Source organism: Hippocampus bargibanti, linkage group LG07 (genome assembly GCF_051943395.1).
Source record: "Hippocampus bargibanti isolate YZ-2025 linkage group LG07, ASM5194339v1, whole genome shotgun sequence".
NCBI lineage: Eukaryota > Metazoa > Chordata > Actinopteri > Syngnathiformes > Syngnathidae > Hippocampus > Hippocampus bargibanti.
Genome location: NC_142740.1, coordinates 9,219,407 through 9,230,585, shown reverse-complemented (window position 1 = coordinate 9,230,585; position 11,179 = coordinate 9,219,407). Strand labels below are relative to the sequence as shown.

At 42.6% G+C, this 11,179-nt stretch overlaps 1 protein-coding gene across 10 annotated transcripts in view; it reads left to right on the top strand.

Annotated features, from left to right (window-relative positions):
• The first annotated feature begins 387 nt into the window (after positions 1 to 387).
• Positions 388 to 11,179, top strand: part of tut4 (terminal uridylyl transferase 4) — a 78,668-nt gene continuing 67,876 nt past the window's right edge. For 6 of the 10 annotated variants that reach the window (XR_016115519.1, XM_089000520.1, XM_089000518.1 and 3 more), the window contains exons 1-4: positions 388 to 508; positions 5,923 to 6,074; positions 7,179 to 7,295; positions 7,408 to 7,585. Coding sequence is in view for 7 of the 10 variants with exons in the window: in XM_089000520.1 (XP_088856646.1) it covers positions 5,988 to 6,074; positions 7,179 to 7,295; positions 7,408 to 7,585 (382 nt within the window). In the remaining 3 variants the exon portion in view is untranslated. Of the gene's footprint in view, positions 509 to 5,550; positions 5,839 to 5,922; positions 6,075 to 7,178; positions 7,296 to 7,407; positions 7,586 to 11,179 lie in introns of those variants that run through there. The other 4 variants (XM_089000517.1, XM_089000521.1, XM_089000525.1 and 1 more) reach the window with 4 other exon arrangements.

Below are 11,179 nucleotides of genomic sequence, written 5' to 3'. Positions count from 1 at the left end.
TGGGTGAAAATGCTTGGACAAGAGACAATACAGACAATCATCTGTGAATCTGCAAAACTAATTTTAGAATAGTTTAGTCTTAAATCACAAAATACCCACCTAAGGCCCTGTCCAAAACTCAACCTTGAGCCATTGATATTTCTATATTTAGCCTTTTACTTGATTTGTCAGATAAGGTTTTGGATACTGGGAATGCTGGAATTAAAAAACATTTTTGGGTGGGATGACATTTTGTACACGCACACACACAGACAAACACCCACACACGTGTAACAAAAAAAACGTTTACAACTGAGTTATAGGAAACCCCACATTATGGAGGATATGAACGCGTCATTGTACATGCCCCCCTTTTGCGTCACTACTGCTCCCACAATGCAGCGGTGTAATTTATGAACATTGCGTCAAGTGCTTCTGTAATGACCAGGCCGTGTGTTCGGCAAAACATGTTGAACAGAACCATGAAGGCAACAAAATAATAATCTTAAATCGTCTTTAGAGCTTCAAAGTAAGTTAATCCTTTTGTACATTTTTCTTACAGAGCAGAGCCGATAACTATGCCTTTGGAGGCTTGCTGTCCCACAACTGGGTGATGGTTTCACTTCCCGTTAGCTTGTCTTGTTCGTCACAAGGTTTTTTTTCCCTGCGTTTGTTGTTAGCTTTCCCAGACTACAAATCCCACAAACAGTGAGCTCAAACCATCTGTTATAAACCAAGGATCACTTTTTTTGCCGTAATATGTTTGTTCCGCACCCGAAGGTGTGACGTGTGATCGCTCGTGTTTACCTTTTGAAAGTTCTGCTAATTTAACCGCACACGTACGCACTTAGTCTTTTTTTTGCCAACCATGGCTCGTAAATAAACAGTTGAACTTATGGTCAATCTTATAAAGATCTAACCACAACTTGAGCTAACTTTTAAAAAATTCCAACGAACCGAAATAATGTAAATTTGTGTTTCACAGCATCAAAGTTGTTTGTTGTGCGTTTCGAAATGTATTTTTTACTGCTGTATTATTTTTTGTTGAGCATCATAGTATGATGATGACAACACTATATTTCATAGTGTTGTCCTGTGTTCCTACTTTAATTTATTGCTCCCTTGGCGCCACTGTGTCACTCAAAGAAATCTACACAGCGCAACAAGAGATTTACATAATTTCCAAGAACAATGTTCCCTGTGTGAAGTTTCCTCCTACATTCCCAAAACACACATGGCAGGCTGATTGAACACTCAAAATTGTCTATAGATGCGAGTGAGTGTGAATGGTTGTTTGTTTCTGTGTGCCCTGCAATTGGCTGGCAGCCGGTTCAGAGTGTCCCCGCCGACTGCCCAAACACAGCTGGTATAGTCTCCAGCACCCTCACGGCCCTAGTGAGGATAACGCGGCTCGGATAATGAATGAATGAACAAGGTCTTTGGGTGTTAATTACGATGAGGCATTTTTTAATTTGTTGTATCTGCAGTACACAGATTATATTTTTTTCAGTTTTACAATCTTATTTGAGCGGCAGAATAATATTACAGTGTAGACTCATTTGCTGCCATTATTCAGGAATTGAAAAGTGTGATGTGGTGCGCCATTCCCGAGTTTATTCGGGTTTTGCTTTTTTTCCGGGAGGGTGAATCTTGTTTGTGAAATTCAGAACACTAGGCAATGTATTTCCCTCCCACGAGGGGGCAACAGTTGAGCTTTCCTTAAAAGAAAAGCACCTTCTGATCGCCCCGTGAAGACCACGGGGGAGGCGGGCTTTCCTTCAGTGTTTGAATGAAGGATTGAGCGGAGATCATGGTGAAGTGTTTTAGTCACAATTACAAGCAGTGCACTGGCAGCATAGCTGCACAACTAATTAAGCATATCTGTCGGGCGACTCGGATCCGGATTCCTCCGATGAGTGTCTTCTGTCGGGCTCAACGAGCAGCCGGGATACTTCACCCGATCTGCGATAATCCAGCAGAACCAGGCCAGACCACCCACTTGGAAGTCCAGGTGTGCATTAATGTGTGTTAGTTTTATTTTGTTTGTCTCCTGTAATAATCTGTTATGGTTCAGATCAGTTTTGTTCAAAAAGCCCAGTTTGTCGAGTTATGTACTGTTATGTTCATCCTGTGACCAGGGATCCCAGACTTCCACTATTTAGCGAAATTCCGCTATTTTTTTCCGCCAAAGTGATATTTTCTATTTTCATATAAAAGTTCTTTTATTTCCGTATACAACCGCTAAAACATTTGTTTTGAAGGGTGATAGGATAATCAGAATGCGTAGTGCTTGAGTCAGCATGCTTTCGTGTGTTTTGGTCGATGTCAGTTGCTTCCGTTGACGATCGGGATCGCTCGGGAGTAGAATGCCGCAAGACTGTGCGCGGTGAAACGAGAAAACAAATATAGCAGCCCCCTTACCACGCTTTTCGCCAGTAAACTTGCGCGAAACATTGTCGCATTTTTGGCACTTGTATGTTTAATGTGTCAACAGTATAAACAGTGTAGTTTATATATATATATATATATTTTTTTTGTTTTGATGTAAGTTTACGTGCACGTGTTATGTGTGCTTGCTCGCTCGGGAGAGCACACGACTTTTCACGTTGTAAAGATGTTGTGGAAGAGAGATATCCGACACACGAGTGATAGTGGAACGGTGACGTCTCTGGATGGAGGGATAAAGAATTCATGGAATTAGGCATGCTTAGAAAAACAAGTCGACGGATGCCCGCTTTCAGATTTCATATTCAAACCTAAAAATCCGACCGGGGATAGCCCTTTGCAGTCTTTGCCATGGAAAAGTGATGAACTATGGTGGCAAAGATTGTCTGTCACTCAAACAGCATTATGAGGGAAGCAAACATGGAGAGAAAAAAAGATTGAGAAAGCAGAATTACAAACTTACCTGGTGAGCCATTCATATTCATAAGTTATTATTCTAATGAAGGAAATTATGATAGGACATGTTTATGACTGTTGACCTGGAGTATACCACGATTTTAATTATGATTTATAATACGAAACTAACTTACTTGAATAAGACCCGTTGGGGAATGACCAAAGTTTGTGAAAAACCTCTATCAACGTAATCAATGCTATTTGTATAATAATGTAGCAGATATTTAACATGCAATCTTGCATTCATAAATTTACGGCCCCCTTGACCCCTGGCTGATCTGTTTCAATTTGCTCTGTTGTAATTTCCCTTGGCTGGGATCCCTCTGTGACATAACACGTGATGCTATTGCTATGGATCAAGAGTACTTTTGATGCCTTGGATTGAATTGGATTTGCCTTTATTAGTCTCACAGAGGAGAAATTTACATTTCACAGCAGCAAAGTGATGAAAGGAATGAAAGTAGAAAAACAACATGCATTAGCTGCTGGAAAGTCAGCCAATCTCGCGGCGCTGTCTTGAAGTCAAAAGAAATATGACAGAACAAAGATAATATGACAAAACAAAGACACAGAGAGTCATTCATTCTTCAGGACTTGCTGAACCTACCTATTTGATGCTGTGAAATGAAAATGGTACAGTATGATGATGTTAGTAAATGTTTCTACAGAGCCTGGACCAAGTGGGGTATCCCCTCCGACTCCCACACAGAGTGCTAAAAGGCAGATGAAGAAGCATCAGCTGGTGCCCATCGCTCCTCCACCAAAGAAGGCACGACCAACCAGAGACTGTAGGGTCTGCACACAGCGGGGCTCCAAGAGTGAGACAAGACTTTATTGCAAGTCCTGATCAGTCCCCCTGCACCTTGGAGAGAGCTCCACCACACACTACTAAACTAAAAAGAACTATTGAACATACACGCACACACGCACAAATACACACACACACGCAAACACACACATACCTGTATGTAGCTTATGCACACACCTGTAAATAGTTCAAATAAATGGTCATATCTGTATTTTTTTTCTTTCTAATTTTTGTTCTGTGTTTCTGGTACTGATTCTGATGTCATAAATAAGTAAGTAAATGTAATGTAGTTTTGTCATCAAAAGTCATTATTTCTTTTGTTGTTTCATAGAAGTAAACAACTATTGACTTGTGTAAGGTATCACTCGAAGTTAAAAAAATATGGTTCATGATCACAGTTCTGCTTGAATTTGCTTCTCTGCAGATAAAGCTCATTTTCTCTGGTTCTTGGTCAAAATCAAGTGTTTTGAGGTGAACCACCTGATTTTGACAGCCAATATTTCCATAATCAAATAAGCTACAAATTATTTTTTTCTGATGAAAGAAGAGTCCAAGGTTTCTAACACTGGGTTTTGTTTTTTCTTACGTGTGGTGCGTTTGAAGCCTCGGTCAGACCTCTGGCAATGTTTTTCCCACCACGAGGGGCCAGCATTTACATTTTGTACACCCACCCACACTTTCAATGCAGATAACTCTACAATCAAGTAAGCTCGAAATAAACATTTTTTTCTGATGAAAGAAGAGAGTCTAAGGTTTCTTACTCTGCATTGAGTGTTTATGTAGTCCTAAAATTCAATATTCTGTGGGTCCTGCAATTTTAGTGAAAACGACAAAAAACCCTGGCACTGGAGTGGACACATTTTTGCACATGGTCTGGCAGTTAATGAGTTCATTAATTGTCACTCTAGTTGGAGACATTACCCACAATCGTGCTTATTTTAATAAAATGCAGAATGTTGAGGTTACCATGCAATTTACTTTACTCCCCACTTTTGCCCAGACTTTTGGTCGTCTACCTTCTGAGTTCTCCTTGTCATGGTGTTAAATTTACCAAAAAGACTAAGAGCATCACTTTCGGGATGGTTTATTCTCTGTATGTTGTAAAGCAGGGGTGTCAAAGGCATTTTTTGCCGCGGGCCACATTGTACTTATGGTTTCCTCTCGAGGGCCGTTATGAATTTGGGGAAGTCATTAGAATGTTTAATCCGATCCACATATTACATATAGAGCGCATAACAAATTAATGAATAACTAGTTTTCAAATCTGAAGTCAAGAATAATGACTGTTGTTATGGTTATGGAGGATTTTAGCAAGCATCATGGAATTTCACACGTTTGATTTGTTTTCACGGGCCAAAAAAAATGATGTGGCGGGCCGGATTTGGCCCCCGGGCCTTGACTTTGACACCTGTGTTGTAAAGTCAAACAAGCAAACGCATCCTAAAGTACCCAAGTCCTTACACAGTTTGGTGAAGGAAGCTGCACAGAGAGAATGCACTGTATCTTTCAAGTGCAACAAAGAAAACCCCCGTGCCTCAAAGGATGATGTCCGTTTAAAAGTACCAGGCAAAGATTCATTGGACACAGAAAAGAAATGGTCATCAAGGTTAAATATACTGACTGGAAGTACAGGTTTCAGTAAAAGAGGTAAATAAATGTTTCTTTGCTGAAATCCATAGACTGTTTTCTACAGACAGCGGCCGAGTTGCAAATAAAGAGACTAGATCTCGTCACCTTAGAAACCAATAATAGTTTAATCGAAGCTCCTGAAAATGACAAGTGTCACGGTGGGTTTTCAAGAATCACTATCAACTTTTACCTCTCATCTCATCTCATTTTCCGTACCGCTTATTCCTCATTAGGGTCGCGTGGGTTGCTGGAGCTATCTCAGCTGTCTTCAGGCACGAGGCGGGGGACACCCTGAATTGGTTGCCAGCCAATCGCAGGGCACACAAAGACAACAGTCACTCTCACACTCACACCTAGGGACAATTTGGAGTGGTCAATCTGCCTGCCATGCATGTTTTTGGAGTGTGGGAGGAAACCGGAGGACCCGGAGTAAACCCACGCGGGTCCGGGGAGAACATGCAAACTCCACAAAGGGAGGCCGGACTGGGACGCGAACCAGCGACCTCTGCACTGTGAAGCCGGTGTGCTAACCACTCGACTACCGGGCCGCCCAACTTTTACCTCTTTTTCACGAAATGCCTGCTAATAAATCTCTTGTTTTTTAGGATTGAAAGCTGCAGCACTGATGCATCATACTGTTTAGGGGTGCACATCAGTGCGGCCAGTTACAATGGAAGGACCCCTGACAGAGCAACAGCTTGGCCTCCGACAGGCAGAGGAACGTCTTTACAGAGATTATATTCACAGACTTTTAAAAGTATGGGTAAAATTAACCTGTTCATGATAATTCATTCACAAGACCCAATTTCATTGCTTAAAGGACAACCGACACCTCCGAACAAATTGCGTCCATAATTTGTAAAATCACTTCAAATGACTTCTACTGAGCACATTTTAGAAAGATTCCACCGCATATAGCTATATTTTACGTTTTAAGACTCGCGCTGAATATTCAGGAAGTCTTGTTTTCGAGTTGATGACGATTCCTGAAGTGACGTCACATTAGGAACGCCCCTGACCGACAAAGCGACACACAATGCATTTTGGGCACTTTTTTTCGTCTGAACACACTGTGTTGATCGCGAAATAAGAACGCAATGGTGAATCGTGTGTCTGGAGGTCATGGTCGTAGGTACGGCTGGTCGTAAGACGAGCCGGTCATATGTCGGATGTTACCTTTGCATACATGTAGCGCTTATGTAGCGCTTGAACAACAGCTGAAGCTTGAACAGAGCGCTAATATGTCGCACCAAGACGACCAATTGCGATAAAACGCATTAAGGTGTTGACACAAATTCCCAGCAGAGAAATCATCCCATTTCTAATGGAGGTTGTGCGCCATTTTGTGCATTTTCTGTGCGCTACATAGGAGTCCTGATGGCTCAAATTGATACAGAAGGACTTCTTTAATGGATTGCAAATATTTATGCTTTCATCTTCAGAACTATTTGAATCATATTCATAACTGGATGAGTAACAACAAATCATCTTCTCCAAATCTAAACTCTCTGAAGCCATTTTTGATTCTGGAGCAAGGCAGTGTGTGACCAATAGTGACATCACGAACAAGGGGGCGGGACTTTCTGAGTCTGCCCAGTTCCGAGCTCATTTTGTGGCAGTTTTGGGACACTTTAAGTCATTTTTATTGGTGTTTTGCATTTGACTAAAAATATCAGCCTGAGTGTTTTAGGTATTTTAGATGCTACAAAACGTTTTTATGATGTCAGTTACGAAACGAAAAATGGTGTCGGTTGTCCTTTAAGTGAAACCTGAATATTTTAAAATTGGTTGACTGAAATGGCAAACTGTTGTTATAAGGGAATATTTGCAGGTGGAATATTTAAAATTTCTGTTTTCGCAGCAATCCCCAGAATACCCGAAGTATCAATACATATGCAAGCTGTGTTCAGTTCATATTGAGCACATTCAAGCAGCACACAAACACATAAAGGAGAAGAGACACAAGAAGAACATAACGGTAGGTAAATGCAATATTTTGTATGTGTCCAAAAGATGAATTTTCTCTTCCACTGAAAATAGTTGTTTTCTGTTAGATTGGGTAAAAATCAGTTTTCTTGCTGCCATTTTAGGAAAAACTGGAGGAAAATGAACTCCGTGCCCTGCCACCCCCTAGTACCTTACAGTTAAGAGCCATCGACACAGCTGTTCTGGAAGCAGCCAGGCAGAATGGGATTTCAGAGGAGGACTTTGAGCATCGAAAGGCTGTGGTTATCAGGATGGAGGACATCATAAACAAATACCTCTCAGGTTGTATGTTAATTAAACAATTGAATGCAACCCCAAGTTAAAATATGAATCAAATGTATTGCCCAAGTATGTAAAACACACAAGGGACTTGTTTTCCCAGTTACAAGCCATCCAGAGGAACATAAACTGACAATGACCGACATGGCGAGACAGAACGACAAGACTGGTGGCTCACTGTTTCATGCCCTGATGCCTTAGTTGTTAAAAGAAAATACTGTAGTTGTGAAAAGCAAACAATAAGGAAGAAGTGGGAAGAAACTACACACTCCAAATATTCTCCTTAAATGAGAGCATTGTTTTAACCCAAGGAAATAAAACCTCAGCACATGCCGCATCCATTTTAAAATCGACTACACCAAATCGTGAAACTTAACAAAGAATGAATGGTGAGGATTATATAGTGGGGTGGGGGGGGGGGGGGTGTGAGATATTCGGTCAGACACCGGCTCGAACAAAGGAAGATTATCTTTTGCTGCCGGCAGGGGCCGTAGCCATTCATGACCGATTCCCAACTTCTTCAGCCCACTGCCAAGCTATTTATTGTGAGTACAGTAAAGTCTCGTTATATCGATATTCAAGGGAGTCCGAAAAAATATCGATATAACCGGGACTATCGATATATCGACCCTGTTTCCATATAATTTTATCCGTGCGTGCATAGAAATAGTATCGATATAACCGGGACTATCGATATATCCGATATCGATATAAAGAGACTTTACTGTATATGCAATTTTAAGTCATACATTAGTAAAACATAGTCTTCCTGATTTGAATATCACGCCCCTGGACGCCCCACCCCAGCTCTAACACAAATGTCTTTGACATCCCCGTTGTCAGACTCAGAAGCTGACACCCATTCTTCTGTAGCCGCCCCCACCCTCTGGAACGCTCTACCACAACTATACTCACCTCTAATCCTTCAAATCAGCGCGTAAAAACTCTCGTTCTGCCATGCTTTTTCCAATGTTTTAGTCTCTTTTACTCATGCTTCCTTTTAGATAGATCTATTTTGATGTCAATTATGTATGCTTGTCTTCAGGCGTACATTTTATTTTGCAGTTTAAGCTCTGGTAAAACCTCATTGAGTACAATGAAAAGCGCTTTAAAATTAAATGCATTATTATTTATTATTATCATTAATCTTTGAGTTTCTTGGTGTGGCAAATACGCCATCTCTGAGTTATTTCTTTTCTTTTTTTTGTTTTCCCTTTGCTCACATTGTAAAAATTTTCAAACAGACAATGTAGCCACTGTTTGGTCGGTTTTTTTCAAAACCATTTGCCTCCTGCTGTTGCACTTCTGATATGCATTCTGAATATCTGTTCGATTGGGTTCAATTGCATGCTGGTGTAGGTCAAAATTATGTCCCCGCCCGTTCTGAAAAAGAGCAGTAGAGGTCAAGCAATTTTTGTCAAAAACAACTAAATAAAGCACCTTAAAAATGTTCAGTTTGCACAAGGGCATTCTGCAAACCCCCAAAAATTATGCAATTGAAATTTTCCTTTCCATTTGGGATAGTAAAAAAATAAATTTGCCACCGAGTGGCTTCCAAACTGTTAACAGCTATTGTATGAAACTGATCGCTCATACAATAGCCTGCTTAGGCAACACAGGTTAGGCAACATTCATAATGCTGATGAGGTGATACCGGTGGGAGTGGGGCAAATAGGCCAGTCGTTAGTCAGGAATGTCGGGACAATCAGTGAGGCCACAGGGAGTGGTCCTCTGCTCCCCCCAACCTGAGAGTAGGGACCTATCATAGCTGTGTCCGGCGCCGCCATGTCTGGACATTAGGGAGATATAAGTAGGGCCGATACGACCAGTCACACTTTAGTTCGCTGACGAAGCCTCTTGGATAGAATCAGAATCAGAATCAGAATCATCTTTATTGCCAAGTATGTAGAACACACAAGGAATTTGTTTCCGGTAGAACACGCTGCACTAGTATCGTTGTCCAAAAAAAAAACTGCTAAGTGGCACTATACAGTTCCATTTTGGCTACTGTTGAAAGAGTTCAAAGAGTTAATGGCTTGGGGGAAGAAGCTGTTTAAATGTCTGCTGAATTTGGTGCGCATGGATCGGTAGCGCCTGCCTGAGGGGAGGAGCTGGAAAAGGTGGTGGGCAGGGTGCGGAGGGTCCAGTAGGATTTTCCGCGCCCTAGTTTGGATTCTTGCAGTGTGCAAGTCCTCGAGAGTGGGTAGGGCGGTGCCAATGATTTTTTTCCGCCGTCCTAACTGTCCGTTGAAGTCGGATTTTGTCCATTTTTGTGGCGGCCCCGAACCAAACGGTGATGGAAGAACACAGGATGGATTCGATGACAGCCGTGTAGAAATGTTGCAGCACCTCCTGTGGCAGGCCATGCTTCTTTAGCAGCCTCAGGAAGTACATTCTCTGTTGGGCCTTTTTCAGGATAGAGTTGGTGTTGACCTCCCACTTCATGTCCTGGGAGACTGTGATTCCCAGGAACTTGAAGGTCTCAACGGTTGACACCAGGCAGTTGGGTAGTGTGAGGGGTAGCTGTGGTGATGGATGTTTCCTGAAGTCCACCATCATCTCAACTGTCTTGAGCGTGTTCAGCTCCAGGTTGTGACGGCTGCACCAGAGCTCCAGCTGCTCCACTTGTTGTCGGTACGCAGACTCGTCGCCGTCTTTGATGAGACCGATGACCGTGGTGTCGTCTGCGAACTTTATGAATTTGACAGCTGGGTGCGTTGAGGTGCAGTCGTTCGTGTAGAGAGAGAAGAGCAATGGAGAGAGGACGCATCCCTGCGGGGCTCCAGTGCTCGTGGTTCGTGTTGTGGATGATATATTTCCCAGTCTGACCTGTTGTGTCCGTCCTGTCAGGAAGCTGAGGGTCCACTGGCAGATCGTGGGGGACACACCAAGCTGGAGAAGTTTGGGGATGAGGAGTTCTGGGATGATGGTATTGAACGCAGAGCTGTAGTCCACAAACAGGATCCTTGCGTAGGTTCCTGTGTTGTCAAGGTGGTCGAGGATGTGATGCAGTCCAATGTTGACTGCATCCTCCACAGACCTGTTTGCCCGGTAGGCAAACTGAAGAGGATCTAGCAGAGGTCCGGTGATGTTCTTTAGGTGGTTCAGCACCTAAAGACGCAGGGTGCTGGGTGCTGGTTTCTTTGGAACTGGGACGATAGTAGACTGTTTGAAGCAGGATGGGACTTCACACTGCTCCAGGGATCTGTTGAAGATTTGTGTGAAGACCGGAGCCAGCTGGTCAGCGCAGACTCTCAGGCAGGAGGGGGACACTCTGTCAGGTCCTGCAGCTTTCTTGATCTTTTGCTGCTTGAAGAGCCGTCTAACGTCCAGTTCGTGGATCTGTAGGGCAGAGGGCGGAGATACGGTAGTTTCTGGTAATGGTGGGCAGACCGGGGAAATGGTGGTGTCCTTTTCAAATCGGCAAAAGTATGTATTTAACTCATCAGCCATACCATTGTTGTACACTGCTTGGGGGGAAGGTAAACGATAATTTGTTATTGCTTTCAGGCCATTCCACACCGATGCAGAGTCGTTAGCGGAGAACTGTTTGTTAATCCTCTCCGCATAACTTTTCTTTGCGATGTTAATTTCCTT